We start from the raw sequence: 20,608 nt of genomic DNA, 5'->3' as shown, positions 1-20,608 counted from the left end.
AGTATGAGAGTGGTTTTTCTATTTGTGGTTACAGAGTAAGAGTATCTCCCCAACACCTGAGAGATGTGCAGAATCACATGGTTCTTGGAAGGCCAAGTGAATCTTTGTGGGGAATGTTCCCATCATTTCTACAAGTAGGGTTGAGCTCTGGTAGTGAAACAATTAGAGAATGCTTTGGCAGGAAAGCCTTGATGCCCCCCGTAGGACTAGAAATTAAGGATGAAGGACTGGCACCAGTGCTTTTATTTTGTGTCTTTTCGTTGGTTGGTTCAAAGCAGGAAGACAGGTTTTATTAGTTACTTTTCAGTTGTTGTGAGAAAATACCAGGGCCCAGGCAACTTCTAGAAGGAAGAGTTTGTGTTTATGATACCAAGGAGAGTCAATAATGGGGGGGGGAGGTCATGGTAGCTGGTGTTTGTAACAAGAAGATTCAAATCTTCAAAAGCTAACACAAGACCAAGACAGTGAACTGGAAGTGGGGCAAGGCTATAGGCTCCCCAAACCAGTGGCATAGTTACTCTGGCAAGGGCAAACCTTTCCATAACCTCTCTCAACAGCACTACCAACTGGAAACCAAGTGTTGAAATGCCTGAGCCTATGGGGGGGCATTTCTCTTTTAAAAGACCACGTAGGCTGTTATGATTAAGTGTTCCAATTGTGTCACCTTGGATTCCTGGAACAACAGAACCTAGCAAGACAGATCCTTCTTCCTTATGAATTTGAGGCTGCATTCTGAAGCAGATGTAATTATCTCTTGCAAGCAACCTATTCCCTCAAGAACTTTCTCAAATAACTTTGCAATAAGGGCTTTTCAGATCATATTCTAGGAGCAGAGAAGTGGTAATGATGGATGGGACCATTCCTTAAACAGACTTTTTGTTCTCTATTTAAAGTGACAACTCCTGTCAGAACCCAGAAGGTGGCCTGGGGCCACCATTTCCCTTATATTTGTTCCTTTTCCCAATATAGTCACACTGAAAAATATCTTCTTCTGTCTTTCATCATTTCTTATGTCTTTGATTGTTATGGGATTGGTGATTGAACCTGGCTTATTGAGATTGCTGGAGTGCAAACTTTTCATTTAAAATATCTATTTAAACAAAGTTGTGAAAAGTATTTTATATACTAGTACTGTCCAATGAAAAGAGTGTGAATGCTGCATATGTAACATTAAATGTTCTAATAATCACATTTAAAAAGTCAAATGTAACAACACTCTATGTTGTACCATTTGAAATGACAGGCAGACTCCATTCATCTTCAAGAAAAATAGTCAACTTTGAAAAATAGTAAAGAATAAAAATAAGGGAAATACTTCATGATGACACAATTTAATTAACTAAACATGTAAAATATTCTCAGTTCAACATATAATCAGTAAAAACACAATTTAGTAATTTTACATTTTTCTAAGCCCTTGAAAAAACAATGTATGGTACATTGTAACATGTAGATTTGTAGATTTGCTAAGGTCAAGGTCCCAACAACTTCATGTATACCACACTAGAAACATATTTTAGACAAGCAAATTTGAAATATACATACAGCACCTCAGCATGTTGCTTGCAATAAATATTTTAAAAGCTTCCCTGCATTCTTCAAGTTTCCCTTTACCCTCATCTTCCAGCCCAAAGGGAAGTTAAGCGCGTTGTCTTCATGGTTCTATGGCAGTGAAACTTGTATAGAACTGAAGTTTCTGCATGCTATTATGCTTCATTTCTCCAGTTAGAGTTTAAATACTCAAGGGGTCTAATATTCTAAAGGTATGCATTTTTCACACTTTAAAGTTAACTACCTGCATGTACTAAATGTAGGACAACGGCTCTCAAAATATGGTCCATGGAAGAACAACAGCAACATCCCTTGGGAATTTAATAAAAATACAGAATCTCAAAATCCACTGAAGTCCTAGTCAATCAGAAACTTTGAATGAAGGAACTGGGAAAACTGTTTTAATCAGTCTTCCAAGTAATTATGATGCTCATTCAATTTTGAGAATCATGTATACAGAAAAATATATTTCCGTAGAAAATGTCTTCAGATTGAGTTCAATGCTCTAATCTCAAAAAATTTTAGTTGTTGCTAAAGAAAGAAATCAAAGAAGTATATACTAGTGTACTCTGCTTATTTCCACAACAATAGGGCCTATGTTATCAGCAAGAACAGATGATGCAGCTCACCTAGGCTTCCTGCTTAGAAGGGACTTCACAATGCAAAGGAATTACTATTGAATCATTATAGAAAAGAAAGGTGTGAGAAACATTGAGAATATGCCCATGTATTTGTAGGATTACATACTATATTCAATGATGATAAGGAAGAACACAGATACAGACCTGCTTAGAAAATCTATTTCACCAAAATTAACCATATATTTCTGTTGGTATTATTCTTTTAAAATTATTTGTTTGTGTGTGTGTGTGTGTGTGTAACATGTGTGCATACATACATGTTTGTTGGTGTTCATGTGGGTGCATGAATAACATAACACAAGATTGTTCAGAAGACAATCTTGTGTGTCAGACAGTAACCTTGTTTTATACAAGGTCTGTCTCTGTCTCTCTCTGTCTCTGTCTCTCAGTCTCTCATTCTCCCCTTACTCCCCTATTGGGTATGCCTGGTTAGCTGGCCTGCAAGCTTCTGGGAGTGTTTTTGTTTTCACTTCCCATCATGTCCTAGGAGTGATAGGGTTTCATATAATTGCTATCTTGTCTGAGTTTTATATAGGATCTAGGTATCTTCACTCAGGTCATCACATCCAAACAGGAATCCATTGAACTATTTCCTCATCCTGGTTTTCATTTTTGAAATGTAAATGGTTTGTTTAGTCTTATTTAAAAACTAAAGCCATGCAAGTAATCCTTCATGCATATGGCATGGAGCAACTGAGAGACAACGGACTTTTTTGGGAGTATTAAAAGAACACATATCTATATTAATATCTTAAAATGATATATGTCTAAAAGGGCATGTTGGTCAGTTGTCCATGGACAAAATAGGATTATTACAATGATCTTGAGGTATACAGTAAATGCTTACTCAGAGCTAATTCAATGTAGGGAACAGAAAAAATAAAAGCACACATGGGTATGCAGGATGTAAGTGCTTAAAATTTTGGGACAGAAAGTGACTACAGTCATGTGAAGGAGGAGAATAACTATGTGTATGTAATTTTAGCAGAATGTGTACAAACCTCTTAAAATGGGGATCCTTAGTAACATGGTTCTTTAACATATTGAAATAATTCTGTACCTGGAAATGCCTTCATAATATTTAATTTAAAATGTTTTCACATTCTATCATGCCTTAGGTTTAATAAAGCACATATTGTTTATATTGGAGTGTATTTTTATCATTCTGTTGTCATATAAGTTTATTCATGAGTTCAGAAAGATAGTAGACCACTCCTTTCCGTGATGAATAAAGAAAATTGCCATTCTCCTCAATGTATATGTATTACTTCAAATTTGTGAAGGATTCTTTTTTAAACTTTCTTGCCTTTTGAGTTTTGATATTCACTTGTACTTGACTAAATATTAGGATTAGTTAAAGTTTAAGAGAGGACTTATTAAAATAACTTGCAGTAGACTTTAATGTAGTTGCTAAGTTATAAAGGCAATAAGAATAGATTACCTTAACATTTTATATTTGAAAAAAAAGTATCATTTTTAAAGGTACACTGAACTGGACTTATTAATTCATTGGTTTGTTAAAGGAAGATTTCAAAGTTAATGTACCCACGAATCATTTAAAAAGAGGGCATATTTGGACAAACTTCAAGCACTTTACAGTTGCCTTCTCCAAAATAGATTTAAAGTATGGCTTGGTTAATTCCAAGTTTAACAGGACGTTAATGAGAGGAAATATGACTGGACAAATCGGAAGACCTGATTTAAACTCGAGACAGTTTAAACTTGAGGTGATTGTGTCTGTGCCATGATTCTAGGTCTCAATTTTCTTACTTGTGAAAGTGAATAATCATTATACATGCTTATACTACATAATCTGAATGCTCCAAGAATTGTGGGAACATATCTGAGAGCACATAATAAGGCAGCACTTTCAGTACTTGTGAAAAATCCAAGTAGTAACATCCTTACCAATGAACACTGCGAGGGAAGAAATAGAAGTTTTATTCCAACATACAATCCAAACAAGTAAACTGGTATCTTGTACTTCTATAAATGTACTTCTATTTATGCACTACACATTTATTTGGAAATATAATTAAATTTGTACTCATTGTTTATATGCACAGGTAAATTATAACTAGATCTCACTCTGCTATTGATGGTCACGTCTATTTTATTTCTATGCTTCAAGCATTTTCACTGATCTTATATACAGATAAAATGTAAGTCTAGCTTTATTTTTCAAGCAAAATGAATTTGTCATGTAACTAAACCCAGAACAGTCTGATATCCAGGAAGGTAAGGTCTCATGGCATGGGACAATATCCCTTCTCTTGCATTATTTTCCCCAAATTTAGAACTGTTTTATTTTCTCACATTTATATCTGCCTTTCTCCTACTTCAACTGTGTTTTTCAACTTTTCTGTTGTGAAAGAAAAGAGATGTGAATTTGAACCTAGTTTTTAATGTGCTATTTGTCAACAGATATAGCCCTGCAAGTGACTAAGTTCTTGCTTTTGTCCATCTACACTGTCATCTTGTTGCAGGACACAAGCTTCTTATGTTTTATCTACATTCCTCTAAGTGCAGAATAGTCGTATTACAAATGAGTCATTCATTTTATAACTGAATGAAATTGTTTAATATAAATATTGTTTTTTTACAATATGTTCTATAGATTTATTTTGTTATTATTTTTTATTTTTTGAAATTTCAATATAGTTATATGATTTTACCCTTTCCTCTCTTCAACCCCTCCAAATCCACTCCATCTTGCTCTCTTTCAAAATTAATGTCCTCTTTTTTTACAATTGTTGTTTTATACACACACACACACACACACACACACACACACACACACAAATACATACACACACCCATGCAAATACATGTACACATGCACATATATAGAACTATTCCTAAATATATAAACACAATCTTATTCCTCACTACAGTGCTATTTGTATGTATATGATCTCAAGGCCATGGACTTGGTATTGGATAACCAACTGAGGAAACTCCCATTTCCCCTGTTCTCAAAAGGTGTTTTGGACATAAGACTCAGAGAACCTGTTCTGGAACTGACCTGAAACCACCTACCTCTCCCACAATCCATGGCATAACTTCATGGTACCAAAAGTTGTCATGCAAACTTCCAAAGAAGGGAAGAAACGACCAGTTCTACTCAGCTATGACCCCTATGAACCACAACAATAACCAGCATGACATGATATTCCCCAAGAATACAAGAGTAGCACACACACCCTGGCAGTAATCAACAGAGACTGTATTTTTTAGAAATGTCAGAAAGGCTACATCCATGAACTTTTATTAACATATATATGGTTTTCTTTATTTATCATGTTTCTTTTATAAATAATGACTTACATTTACAGTTGGCTAGGATAATATAGCAGAACTTTTAGAATTATGGTGAAATTAAATAAAGTATGTAATTGACTTGACTCAGTTATATGCAAACCAAAATCTTGGGCTCATCAGTTTTCTGCTACAAATACCTTTTAAGCATATCTTTAAGGTTATGGTAAAAAAAATAGAAACATGAAATTTGCTATATACAAGAGAAGCATGAGCCAAACACTGATTAAATTGTTTAATATCAGAAAGCTATGTCTATATGACCTCAGAGTAAAAGTTTTAGAGTTATGGAAGAACTAATGTAATTTCAACTAGCCACATCTGTATTATGATACAAATAGAAGAAACATCATCATGGGTTCTAAACTAAATTTTATCACATGTATTTCTTCTTGATATCAAGGTACAGGATCAGAGAAATGAACTGGATGTAGCATTAGACAAAGTGAATTGCTTTATTTTAAAAATCAGAATTGTAGCTGGGATGTGTTAACATATTTACCCAATAATGACTATCATTCATAATCTTTTGACCTCAGCCTTAAATCTACATGTAGCTGTTACAAATCCTGTACTGCATTCTGAAAAACAAATATAGCACTCAACCACTTACAAAAAAATTAAAAATGTATTCCAAGAGTGTGTGCATGGAATAAATGTGAACACTGGTGGCCTTTGGATACTCATTATTTATTTGTTCTTTAAGTGAAGAAATATTTTAAGGATGAAACTGATGAGATTCTAACAGTACTGTACTACCATGGAACCAACACATATAGAGGCATAGAATCATTTAACTGCATTGTCTTGCTTTGGTCAATGTCACAGATAACAATCCGCCTTACAAATATTTCAGGATTACCCATCAGGAAAGAATTAAATTCTATGAGATCTCAAGAGGTCTGAAATTTGAAACTTGTTTTTACTAAAGATCAAGCAATTCTTAACTAGACTTTCAATCACACTCTTAAATGGACTGCTGGTGGCAGAGTAATCTGGTTTATCATCTTTTCATTATTAAAACTTTGAGATCAAATACTTTCAAACCTAGTTTTCTTCCTAGTCTCAGGAGTTTGTAATCTATATCCTATGAAATTGGAAATGGAAAAAAAGTCTTTAAAATTATGGCTAAACCAGTTTTATAGTCGCCTGTAGGGGGAACATACACGACTACAACAGCCATTTTTGTGTTCTTATTGTAAGCCAAAAGCTATTCTAAAAACTATGTGAATCAGCTCATTCAAAACTATAGGAACTATGTTGGAGAAGAAGGTGTTGGAAACCATTGAGATGAAATGGCATCATGCACACACAGCTAATTAGTCAGATTCCCAAGCCCATCCATTATCATCAAAATAATAATTGTAATAACACCAAGAGATAAGATATATAGGGTAAGATATATAAGATATATGTAGAGCAAATTCTGTTTCAAGGACTTATTATTTTATTTATTTTTGAAACTTATTCATTCTAACAAAAAACATTGTAGAGAATTCTATTATCTTAGAGGAATGATTAAAATACAGACTGGTTCAGTAAATTGTCCAATGTGACACAGCCAGTAAATGATACCTGGGACACATACCTGTTGCCTAGTTTTACTCTACAAACCTATGAAAAATCTTCTATGTGTAGATTTATAATACAATACTTTTTCTTTTAAGGCAATTTTATACCATACTGTTGACTCTTGTTTCAATTAGAATTGTAAAGGGTACAATGTCAGAATCTAAGCAATAGCACAAATGAATTAATTATCTGCTAGTAATTTACTTCCTCCATTGAGGTTTACCACTGTCTTGCTTTTGGACATTTCTGAAATTGAGTGTAGTAACATAAAATCTTATCAAGAAATAGAAAGCATCTTGCCATTATGAACATCAAATGAACACTCGTTTGAAACAGGATCTCAGTATATAGTTCTGACTAGTCTGGAACTTACTATGTAGACCCAAGCTGGCCAGAAATCTACAGAGATCTACCTGACTATCCAACTTGCAAGAGCTGAATTTAAAAGTATTCATCATCATTCCTGGAAAACTGAGCAACTTTTATTGTTCCTTACAAGCAAGCTTTATGTACATGACAGTTTACTATAAAAAGAAGTGACATTGCTCACAGCATGCCTACCTGCAGAAGCCTCCATCTGGTATTCAGATCTTCCAGAGTGCTGAGGTTATACTGTGAGAGCTGAATGCCCAATGTGGTCAGCTGATGCGCAAGGTCATTGACATGATTGACATTCTCCTTAAGCGGTGCAATTTCTCCCCGAAGTGCCTATGAATGAATTAGAATATAAAAAAATAAAGCAAAGAATATAGTCATGTTGGAACTGTAAGACATCATATGCTGTTTGAGGTGTAATTTTATCATGCTCACTCTTTGATTTGAACATGTTTATATTTCTAAAAGCTAAAAATAATACTATTAGTGCATAAACTATAAGCTCTCTGGCAAGGATATTAGGAGGTACTCCTGTTTGAAAAGCACCTGTTAAAATTAGTGCCTGTGGGTAGTTTGGATGAGAATGGCCCCTATATGCTTATATATTTGAATGCTTGGCCCTCATTTGGTGGAATTGTTTGAGAAAGATTAGAAGGTGTGGGCTTTTGGAAAAGGTGTGTCGCTGGGGGTGGATTTTGAGGTTTTCAATTCAATCATTCCCACTTTGCCCTTTCTGACTCCCTTCTCCTTTTGCTTGTGAATAAGATGTAAACAATAAGCTATTTCTCCTGCACCATGCCTTCCTGATGCCATGCTACTATGATGATCATACACTCACCCTCAGAAACAAAGCTCCAAACAAACCATTTCTCCTATAAGTTCCCTTTGTCATGGTATCTTGTTATAGCAATAGAAAAGTAGCCAAGACTTTGTAAAAGAGACCTTAGAGATCTAGCTAACCCCTTTGATTATGTGAGGAAGTAGCAAGAGGCAGTATCTATGAGGAATAGACATTTATCAGACATAGTTACTAGTCACTTAAACTTGGACTTCATCATCTCCAAAACTGACAGAACTAAATTTCTGTTATGCATAAGTCACTTGATTTATGGTATTTTCTTTTTTAATGGAAGCCTGACTAGGCTAATATACTATGTTCTATTCTTATTTCAGCAGTGTGTGTTTAGTAAGGGATAGATAATTATATTGAACACTTTCTTGGTATATCATGCTGTGACAAGCCTTACTCATCTACAAACTAATTTTTGCCTTACACAACAATCCCATGAAATTGTTACTTGGAGCGTTTTCATTTTATCTTTGAGAAAGAGTAAACTTGCAGATTTTAAATATTGAGTGCTAAAGTTCTATGGGTAAAAATGGTTGTAACCTGTGATACATATTTGTATTTGGCTACTTTTGAGTGCATATTTTTAATTATCACATTACATAACTTGGCTAAAAAATTCTACAATGACAAAGGTACAGAACAAATAAAATGGTGCTATATTTTAAATTCTATATATCAAGCAGAAATGGATTATTATTTTTAAATGAAAAGATCTACTGAATCATAAGAGTGCATTCATACTGTGTAGTCATTACATAATAAATAATTTCACTTAGGGAGGAAGGTATTTTGTCAGCCTAGGTTGACTTTCTGCTCTCATGGTATTTTAGTCCTTGTTGTAGAGGCTTCTGAAGGCTCCCACAGGGATTTCTGGCTGCCTGTGAAGCTGGAAAGCAGGACTCTCTGATGTGATGCATCATGAGGATCTACAGAACAGAACTCTATGTAGCTATGCAGAGGATATTACCATGCATTATAGCTACCCTATCGAGTTGGCATTTATGGATCTTTAACATGATGCATGGTAACCAAATGTTCCAATGAGTGACATCTAAGGGACAAACTCCCTCACTTAGGAGAACAGTTTATGAAATGTAATGTGATGTCTGTGCACAAGGACAGCATCACTTGACTCTCTCTGACTTGCTTGATCTTGGAGGTATTGTTCCCCTGTCTGGTGTTCACTGTTTTGATAAAAGCATTGTTTATCAAAGCCTCATCCATCTCCCTTGCATTTCTTCTGATTCTAAATGAAAAATGGTTTGCACAATCAAAGGAAGGATGACATTATCCTCTTAAATCAACCTGATTACCTGAAAAACTACCATGTGGCATTACAGAGAGTATAAGACTCTTAAATTGTTCTCAGATGAAATTCAGCAGGACAATCACTCTGTTGAATTTTTAGCAGAGAAAATGTAGATTTATTCCGGAAAAATGAAAAAGATCTCCAAAGTGAGGGCCACCAACAGAGGAATAATTTAAACATAAAGGCTTTTTTTTTCTAGACAGGGTGTCTCTGTATAGCCCTGGCTGTCCTGGAACTCACTCTGTAGACCAGGCTGGCCTAGAACTCAGAAATCCGCCTGCCTCTGCCTCCCAAGTGCTGGGATTAAAGGCGTGCACCACCACTGCCCAGCCAGTTTTTGTTTTAATTTTCTTAATTTACATTTCAAATGTTATCTCCTTTCCCTGTCCACCCCTGAACTCCCTATCCTATTCCTCCTTCCCTGCTTCTATAAGTGTGTTTGCCCACCCACCCACCCACCCACTCTGTGTCCCCACCATCGAATTCTCCTACACTGGAACATTGAGCCTTCACAGGACCAAGGGCCTCCCCTCTCATTCATGTCAGATAAGGCCATCCTCTGGTACATATGCAGCTGGAGCCATGGGTCCCTCTATGTGTACTCCTTGGTTGGTTGTTTAGTCCCTGGGAGCTCTTTCTATATAGCTCAAGCTGGCCTCAGATTCACAGCAATTCTACTTTATCCTAAAAAGCAAAACTTAAATTTTCAATCTTTTGAGATAGATGCTCACTATATAGGCCTGGATAGCTTGGAATTTGATATGCAGACTGGACCAATTCTTAGCTCACAGAGATCCACCTGCTTCTGTCTCCCAAGAACTTAGGTCAAAGGTGCATACCACCATGCCCAGCTCTTTTAGCTTTTAAAAGTGGTCACTAAGGAAAATAGAGGAGCAGTGGATTTGGAGGAGAGGGGAGGTGAGAAAGTTTGGAAGAAGGGGGTAGGCTGTGGTTGTGATGCATTGTATGAGACAATAATAAAGAAATATGAAAAATATATTTAAAACATGATTTCCTGTGGAATGGAGAATGTCTCATGATATTAGTGATGAATTTACCACCTCAAAAAACAAGATAGACACTTCTAAACTGCATAAATTAACAGAGTAATTTTTATGGTATTTGCTATATACAAAAACTCCTACAATATACACACTTACTAAACAGTCTATTGGTGTAATGGCATTGGGATTATACTAAAAATGTTTTATAGTAGTTGCTAGTAAAAAACTTGTTCATTTCCTTATGAAGAAATATATCTGTTAAAAGAATTTGTACTAAGAGCCCAGATAGGAAGGCTATTAACATCCATATATGAATATTTATGTCTCTCAAAAAATAATTCATAATTATTTGGTTTTGTACAATAGAAAGGTTACAAAACAGATTTCTGAAATGTCAGTGTAGAAACCTGGGCAAGGATGATGATGGTTAGGTACAAAACAATCTTTTGAGATTATTACATGCATTTCTGATAACCACATATAAACATGTGGGGTTTAAAGGGAAATAAGAACCACACTGAACATGGCTAGGTGGCAGGATGCCTCTCTGTGTGGTAGGGACGTGTTCATTTTCTCCTTTATTACATTCATAACCTTCACTTACAATGTGGATTCTAATATTTTAATATTTTTTATGTTCTCTTTCCCCAAACTCTAAGAACAATGTTGAATCACTATTCTCGAATTGAAAAAAACCTAAAGAACTAAGCTCCAGTACTCTTCCCTCTTTCATTTTTCTTTCTAAAATATACGATTCTCCTTCTCTAAATTCTGCAGTGTATCCTATACTTCCCCTCCTTCTAGTAATGATAGATGATATTCCATAAAGTGATCTATAAGTATGTAAAACTATGCTAGCTGTTGTATGGGTGGCCACTCTCATTAGGTCAACTTTCAGTTGCTTGTACATTGAAGTATATATATATATATATATATATATATATATGCATGCATGCTTGCAATCCTGTTTTCATCAACATTAAAATGCCAATTTTGTGATTTCCAAAATCAAAGAAGTGCTCACTTTAAGAAAATAAAAGCTACAATATCTTGAAAAATCAGACTAAATCCTGTGCAAAGTTGCTTCACAAAGAAAAAGATAATTGTCAATTAGGTAAGTATAGATGAGACTTCAGCCAAACATTAGGAAAGTAACTTTCAGAATTTAGAAGTTTGAGGTCAGAATGCTTCCTATATTTTCTGAGGCAATTTTTCTACACCAAATCTGGAAATCAAACAGCTTATGTTACTAGTGTATCTTACAGAGGACTCCAGTTAGTTGATATTAACCCAAAGAGTCTTCACACAACAAGAAAATATTTGTGACTATTTAAATTTTAAAAAAAGTTTAATCAATATTTTAAATGTGATCTCTATTTAACCATGTTTATGCATTAACTGCTCAACTACAGTGCTTAATTGAATCAGAAGAGGGAACATCTATTATAGTTTATTTTACTCATAATTTTCTATACTTGATGTTACTATTAGGCTTGACAGTAAGTCTATTTACTAGCTGAAACACCTCACCATCTTGACAAAAGCTTTTTAAGTCTTTTTATTTATTATTATTATTATTATTATTATTGAGTCAGGGTCTCTCATGGCTAACCTAGAAATAGCCATGTAGCCCAAGTTGGCCTGAAACACACAATTCCTCTTCCTTAGATAATCCTGCAAAGACTTGAGGTGCCAGGATGGGAGGATGCCCACCCCAACCTTCACAGAGCAGAAAGGAATGGGATGGGGAAGAACTCTGTGAGGTGGGGGCAGCATTTGGATGGAATGAAAGAGGGAGGAGGAGAGAAAGAGAGAGAGAGAGAGAGAGAGAGAGAGAGAGAGAGAGAGAGAGAGAGAGAGAGAGAGAGAAATAGAGGGTGTAGAATACGGAAATTTTGATTGGGAGAGGTCTGTTGATAAAGTGGCAGTTAAGGAGCTGCCTTCAGCTCCTGCTGCCTTGACCTGTCTGTGATGATGAACCATACCTTTGAACCTTGAGTCAGAAGAAACTTTTGTTTCATTTTGTCAGGATATTTTGTCACAGCAACAGGAAAAGGAACTAATTACTCTATGTAAAGTGTGAATACAAGCACTACATCATTTAAACAGATCTAACAGTGAGTTGAAAATGTCAAAAAGTACCTTTGGCCAATATGATATATTACTCCATTAGGTTTTATTCTAGTTTGGAAATAGTGAGAAAGTATTGAGAGCCATTATACTACAGATTTCTGTGAACAACTTTAACATCTGGAATAAACTCTCCATGAAAGAGTTATTTTATTATGACTAGTTAAATGCAGGAGGAGTTTTCACTTCATCAAATATCTGATTAGCAATACAAAAGAACTAATGTAAATGATATATAAGTTTGATATGTCAAGTTTTTCTTTTATAAAATTAAATTTCCTGTCATCTTTTTTTGCTTATCTTTATGTAGTTTAGAATTTTTTCAAGTATGTTTGGAATTATAGTCTTCAACCACTTTTATGAAGAAAGAAAAGGAATTTTCTCTTATCAAGGAAATGTCATTTTTGAGGAAGCAATTTTTAACTTGACAGCTAAGAGGCTCTTCCTGCTCTAAGACATAGAAAGTCATTGTGGAAGATAAGAGTAAGCTGAGGGAGGTGTGTGTGTGTGTGTGTGTGTGTGTGTGTGTGTGTGTGTGTGTGCGCGCGCACGCGTGTATGCATGTGCGTGTATGTGTGAGTGTGCATGTGTTATACAAACAAACATGAGCATAAGAGGACAGAAGAAGATGCTGGAAAGTTCTTTTATTGTTGTCTGTCTGTTACATGTGAGGGCTCCCTCATTGAACCTGAAGCTCAGTATTTTGGCAAGGATGTTTGGCACTGATACCGGCCTGGCTCTATTCCCCAGCACTCTGGTTACAGACCCATGAGGTAATGGTTGGCTTCTGTGTGGGTGCTGGGAATCCGAACTCAAGTTCACTTGCTTTTACAGTAAGTGTTCATCCCCACGGAGCCTTTTCCCCAGCCCCAGGAATTCTATTTCAATAGCCTTTGTTTATTCTGTGAAATTGGGAAGCAACAGACTAGGCATAGTGTGCAATGCATGGTGTGTAATGAATATTCACAGAATTTGAAGATGAATGAAGGCTAAGTGGGGACATCTGAACTAGTTGTGATAGAGATTGTGAGAGGAAGTTGACCTATGAAATGCAACAATGTTGCCAGATAGCACAGAGAGTCCATTTGAGGCTGAGGATCAAAATGTTTTAGCAGAATCAATCTGTTCTAATTCCCTTCTCCAACAATGTTCTCTTCGAGAAAGGAGAAAACAGTTGATCGGAGTTTAAGGTTTTGTCAGATGATTGTGGCACAAATACTTAAGGATAAGGGCATTTCAATTTTAGACAGAATGTGCCTGAAGTACAGACTGGAATCTAAACTGGATTAGAAGGAACGTGAATCAAGATGAGACTTGTAGATGAAACGAAAATAGAAGCATCAGTTGTGGATGTTCAGGATAATGTAAGAGAGGCCAGAACAGGAGGAGCTGTACAAATAATCCAGAAGGAAAAAGAGAGTCTGGGATGCTCAAAAAGCTCTCTATTTATATATGTATAGATGATATACATGCATATATAGTATATATATGCCTAGTTTATATATGTAAATAGCTTATGCATATATGTACATCTTTACTTATGAACAAATAGTGCTACTAAAAGTCTACAAATCTCTTCTTAAGGCATTCAACCTTCCATCTAAGCTTTCAACATGATCATCTGTAGGGGTCCTGTACGACTTTACCAGGAATTCAAAATGAGTTGAGTCAAACAATGAAGAAGTATAGTGTTTCTTATACTATATAGAGACATTTGTATTACCAGTACTACTTAAGAAATGAAAGAGCAGCTAACTGCATTTTGTTCATCTACAAGAAAGCCTTACTGAACAAATGTTTGTGAAACAAGACCCTGAAAAAAATAGCCTGAACACATGAAGTATTAGATAAAGTTCCAAGATTCTGGGACTGGATATGGGAAGCTATAGAAGAAGAGAGAAAAATCAGGTCCATAAACAAATATTATTATGGAATTTACCTGCTGCTCTCATCATAGGCTCAAAGAAGTTCTCACTACATCTAGCTCCCCAGAAATTAAGGGCAGGTAGAGCTGAGCTGTTCTTGTGGCTTCATATTTCAAGCTCACTGTATCATACTAATACTGCCAAGAGAGTAAAAAATTGGTCCCTGATTTGCCAGGCCAATGGAGATTTCTTAAATATCTGTGTGGAACAATACCCTTAAATTTTATTGGATCAACCACAATAAAATGGATAATGAGATGCAGGCAAGCCTTAATGAAATGCATCAGGATTAAAGACCACCTGCATCTTAGCTTTTTCCTCTTGGGTTTTTTTCTCACTTAGTGTGGTTCCCAAGCAATTGAGCTAGCTTTTGATGCTCATTGTTGTAGGGCAGGAAGGATAGTGAAAGATACTAGAAGAAAGACAAGAAAGCTAAGGGCAGATGTAGTCCCATTTGGAGAGCTTAGTCTCCAGAACCTTTGATGCATAAATCATGCCTTAGTGGGACACATGTTGAGACAAAGGGATTACTTTCATTTACCCCTCATGATTTTAGAGGAAACAAGATGGGAAAAAGTTTTTCCTTTTGGTTGAAGGAAGTTCTTTGGGAAAGGATTCTCTTCTGAGCATTTAGCACCAAACATTCAGAGATATGAGGGAAGGGGTACATCAGGTCATTTAAGGAATCTGGCTAGACAACTTTCCAGCAGTCACTGTATCTAATTACTCATTCTTTTTTTACCTCAGGAACATTTTTTTTCTGCCCATCTCTCCACCCCAAAATCTTTCTCACATTAATTCTCATTTCTAATGCTATGAGGCTGCCTCAGAGCTTCATCAAAATGGAAGAATTATATCTTCTTTAATGTTGAATTCTTTGTTTCTTCTAAATTCAGAAGGACATTATGGAGCTATGACAGAGGAGTTAGTGGTCAGACTACATGAACACAATGCTCTGTCTTGAGCACATTTGTCTCTGAAAGAGACCTTCTTGACAATAAATTTTGCCAAAGAAGCATGGATTAAAAAATAGAAATACAAGTGAATTCCACCTCAGTATCTGTTTTTTATCGTGGTAGCCTGAAGGCAAAAATATGTGCTTTCATTGTCTCACTTGCATTCACTTTTCAAGAAAATTATAAACTTTAATATTTGGGCAAGGTAACTTTTGACAAGCAAGCTGAATAAGCACATAAATAATGAAACAGTATCAAAACTAATGACCTAGATGTAGCATAAATCAGGATGACTTAGGGAAGGTTAAAAATTAAAAAAAAATGTAAAATTTGTTAGCATAAAGAGATTTTATGTTCTTATTTACCAAGTACTTATCAACAATTATATTTTAATTGTTTTACTCAGAGTCAACCTGATTCCAAATTTGTGACATCAGAATAATAGCATTTGACTGCTGTACTTCTTAAGTTTTTGCACAGAGAACCAATATTTTTACAAATGAGAAGTGATCTTTTACTTCTTCTCATGCTATTGAAAATAATATAAACACAAATAGAAAATGTTCTTTTAAACATTTCACTTTTTCGTTAATTACAATTTGATATAGCGCCTCACTACAGATCACAGGTATGAACTTGTGATTCTCTTGTAGCAGCCTATAATTTCTTCATCTGTCATGTCCTGGAAACTTCCATGAAGTTAAACTCAGTGTCTTTAAAACAAAGACTGAATATACTTGCTATTCAATAGCAACCTTCTTTTTAGAATACCTTTAAAAAGGTTTACTGCTGGGTGTGGTGCTGCACGCCTTTAGTTCCAGCACGTGGGAGGTACAGGCAGAGAGCTCTATGAGTTCAAGCTTAACCTGGTCTGTGTTGCAAGCCACAAGCTACACTGAGAAGCCCTAGCCAACAAAATTGGTCTATTTTTATGTACTTGTGTTTTTCTGTATGTGTATGCTGATGCTCATGGAGGACAGAAGAGAGCACTGGATCCTCTGATGGTTTGAACTGGACAATGTTGGTGCAAAGCAGTGAACTCAGGTCCTCTGAAAGCTCTTCCAGTGTTCTTAAACACTTAGGCATTTCTCCAAATTTAACAGTGTAGTTTCAGAATGAGGAATAGGACAACAGTGATGATAAAGGAAACACTTTAACTAGTTTGATATTTTTTATTTTGGGTTTGTAGTGCATGTGTGTATGTACACGTATAAGAGGACAAAGCCACCTGTGTTTGCACATGTGAAATCCAGAGATCAGCATCAGGGATCTTCATCGCTCACGGTTCTAATTTAACTTTCGAGACAGGATTGCTCAGTGAAACTGGAGCTTGGTTTTTCCAATAGACTGGCTGTCTTGCAAGCTTCCAAGATCCTCCTGTCTTTGCCTACTCAGTACTGGAGTAGCACACATACATTGTCATACCCGACTTTTTTACATGAGTATTGAGGATCCAAACCCAGGTACTCATACTCGTAGAACAAACTGATACCCACTGAGTCGTATCTCCAGTCCCAGGTTTCCTAGGTTTTAACTTAAAAAAAAGGCAATCTGAAAAATCTTACTTTAATTAATTTCCTTGAAAACTTAATTCTGTTGTCGTAAGTATGACTGCTAATTATTTCTCTGTTATAAAAAAGCAAGCAAACAAGCTAAACAAATAAAGCCATTTTAAGCTTTCTACAGTTTTCGAATGACACAATTAAAACTAATAAAAAACGTAGTTCATGACTGTTTTACAGAGGATAATTGCAAAATATGCACAATTAAAATAAAAGGGTTTCTAATGAGTATAAACAAATCATTTAAGCAGGCCATGTTTAGGCTGCTAAAGAAACAGGGGGGAAAAGCCAGTATTTACTTTCTGAGAAATTCTAATTATATGAGATGACATATAAAGCAAGTGGAAGTTAACGAAATTTACTAACATATTTAAAGTAAGTAACAGTACATAAACCATTAAAAGGATCAATCACTGAGAAGCTACTGGTGATTGAGGGATACTGAGGGTAAGAATCACTTCTTTAGGGTGAGTGTGGTCACTAGTAGGTGGCTCATGCTTCAGTAGACAGCCCCACATCCATGCTTACATGGACAGCACTTATTCAATCCAATGGGGTATAAAAAGTAAACACATTATGTTGGGCAGATGTGTTGGGGCAGGTAAGTCAGCAGAGTTGCAAAGAAGTGTGAGGGTAGATATGATCCATATACATTGAAATATATATATATATATATAATTTTATTTTTAAAATTTAAAATGATTTATTAATTAATTTTCAACTAATTTAGTGTGTATCCCTCTATGTCTCTGTCTCTCTGTCTTTTTTCTTCTACTATTTTCTTAAAACTTTTTATTTATTTAATTTTTTATTGGATATTTTCTTTATTTACATTTCAACTATTATTCCTTTTCCAAGTGTTCCCCAGAAACCTCTTATCCCATCCCCCTCCCCTGTTTCTTTGATGATGTTCCCCCACCCACCCACTCCTACCTCCTTGCCATTGAATTTCCCTACACTGGAGGATTGAGCCTTCACAGGACCAAAGGCCTCTCCTCTCACTGATGCCTAACAAGGCCATCCTCTGCTACATATGCAGCTGGAACCATGGAATTTAATGAAAATGAAGGCACATCATACAAAAACTTATGGACACAATGAAATCAGTGTTTAGAGGAAACCTCATAGCTCTACATGCCTCCAAAAAGAACCTAGAGAGAGCATACACTACCAGATTGACAGCACACCTGAAAGCTCTAGAACAACAACAACAACAAAAGTAAATATACCCAAAAGAAGTATACGGCAGGAAATAATCAAACTCAGGGCTGAAATCAACCAAGTAGAAACTAAAAGAACTGAATAAAGAATCAACAAAACCAGGAGCTGGTTCTTTGAGAAAATCAACAAGATAGATAAACCCTTAGCCAGACTAACCAGAGGGCACAGAGACAGTATCCAAATTAAGAAAATCAGAACTGAAGAGGGAGACATAACAACAGAAACTGAGGAAATTTTAAAAAAATCATCAGTTCCTACTACAAAAGCCTATACTCTACAAAACTGGAAAATCTGGATAAAATAGACAATTTTCTAGACAATACTAGATATTAAATTTAAATCAGGATCAGATAAACCACAGTCTCTTAACCCCTAAAGAAGCCACAATTACTCTCATACCTAAACCACACAAAGACCCAACAAAGAAAGAGAACTTCAAAACAATTTCCCTTACAAACACTGATGAAAAAATACTCAATAAAATTCTCACAAACTGAAACCAAGAACACATCAAAATGATCATTCACCATGATCGAGTAGGCTTCATCCTAGGGATGCAGGGATGGTTCAGTATTCGGAAATCCATGAATGTAATCCAATATTTAGGAGATGGACCCTGCACAGTCATGGAAACCAGGTTCTTCCCATGTAGCAAGACCAGACCCAAAACCCGTTTTTATTTACGTTCTAGCTGTTTTGCATTCTTTGGCTTGATCTTCCTGAACTCAACTCATCACAATCACAGAGGATCAAATTCATATGCTTGTCAAAAGCCTTAAATGTGCCAATGAAGAGTCTTCCATGGTGCAGGATACATCTCATTCTATAGTCAATATGCTGCAGCATCTTGCTACTCTTACCCACAGTCATTACTGCTGTTCCACAATAGCCATTGTCAACACTAAATTTTCAAAATCCTTAATACTTGGGGGAGGGCTATAAATAAAGATTTGATACAGACTATTAACACACAATGTAAGCTTGACCAAAGTTTCACAAACAGTGGATGAGTCCTGTTTTCCTTGACTTCCAATGACTTGAAGTTTGTACACTGCTTTAACCACCTCTTGGTGTCTCAGCTAAGAATGCCTGTCTCAATTCTGCCTGGAAATCCACCACAGACACTTGCTGTTGCTGAGAACATCATGGGTACAAGTGACACTCTTGGTTGCTCAGTGAGGCTGTCCTTCTATGTTTGACCTGGACCTCGACCTCTGGCATGTGCTGTTCAGTAGTTCTTCTCAAGTGTAAGTGATCCCATTTTTGAACTCAGTATCTGGTATAGCAATAATCATAACAGTCAGCTGTCTTATGAGACTGCATTGAGTTACAGTTAGACCTTCCTCACTCCATTGTGTTGCAAATCACTCCTCAGAACCAAGCATCAGGCATCTCCAGCTCGCTCTCCTCTCTGCGCTAGACTTGTCACAATCTGTTCTGTCTCTCTGTCTTCCTGACTCTTTCTCGTTCTCTCTGCATGTGTGTGTGTGTGTGTGTGTGTGTGTGTGTACAGGTGTCGTCAGAGGCCAAAAATGTGGCATATGTCCTGGACCTGGAAGAGCAGCAAGCACTCTTAATTATTGAAGCATCTCTTAAACCCCATGTTTATATGAGTTCCAATGAATAAATTAAACATATTATTAAAAATATCAACCACAAGGACATTCATCTTCAAATGAAGAAGTTATTTTACACAAATGTTGGTCTTTTGTTTAACAAGCTCTTGTGTCCTTTTATTTTGAGGGCTAAGAATGGAACCCAGAGCTTAGTGCATGCTAGGCCTGGGCTTTAACACTGAACTAAACCTTACCATTTAGCAAACTTTTCACACTTGCAAACATTCGTAATCCCCAAAACATTTCTTTCTACAATTGTTGCTATGTAGAGATGCAATTCCTTTCCTTTATTTCTCTACATGGCTCAAAATATCAGTTTATCAAAATGGTTATCAACTAATTCAGCACATCATCATGATGAGGGCTTGTTAACAGAGTCTACTTAGTTTCACCCAGTGTTTATTATTCAGTAGTCTGAGGTGGGCCTGCAAATCTGACATTTATATTATAACAAGAACTTGATTTATGCTGAGCTCTGAAACCTCACCAAGCTGCTTCCTTCTTCTTCTTCTTCTTCTTCTTCTTCTTCTTCTTCTTCTTCTTCTTCTTCTTCTTCTTCTTCTTCTTCTTCTTCTTCT

General features: G+C 36.0%; 1 protein-coding gene and 1 pseudogene across 4 annotated transcripts in view; both read right to left on the bottom strand.

The window, feature by feature from the left end:
• Dmd (dystrophin) overlaps positions 1–20,608 on the bottom strand; it is a 1,212,244-nt gene that overhangs the window by 329,410 nt on the left and 862,226 nt on the right. For all 4 annotated transcript variants that reach the window (XM_028765040.1, XM_028765041.1, XM_028765042.1 and 1 more), the window contains one exon: positions 7,644–7,790. In XM_028765040.1, the coding sequence (XP_028620873.1) occupies positions 7,644–7,790 (147 nt within the window). The remainder of the gene's footprint in view (positions 1–7,643; positions 7,791–20,608) is intronic.
• On the bottom strand, positions 19,471–20,255 carry LOC114619187 (annotated as a pseudogene).

The sequence above is a fragment of the Grammomys surdaster genome, unplaced genomic scaffold (assembly GCF_004785775.1).
Source record: "Grammomys surdaster isolate TR1022 unplaced genomic scaffold, NIH_TR_1.0 148, whole genome shotgun sequence".
In the NCBI taxonomy this organism is placed as follows: Eukaryota; Metazoa; Chordata; class Mammalia; order Rodentia; family Muridae; genus Grammomys; species Grammomys surdaster.
This window is presented reverse-complemented; position numbering and strand designations above follow the sequence as displayed.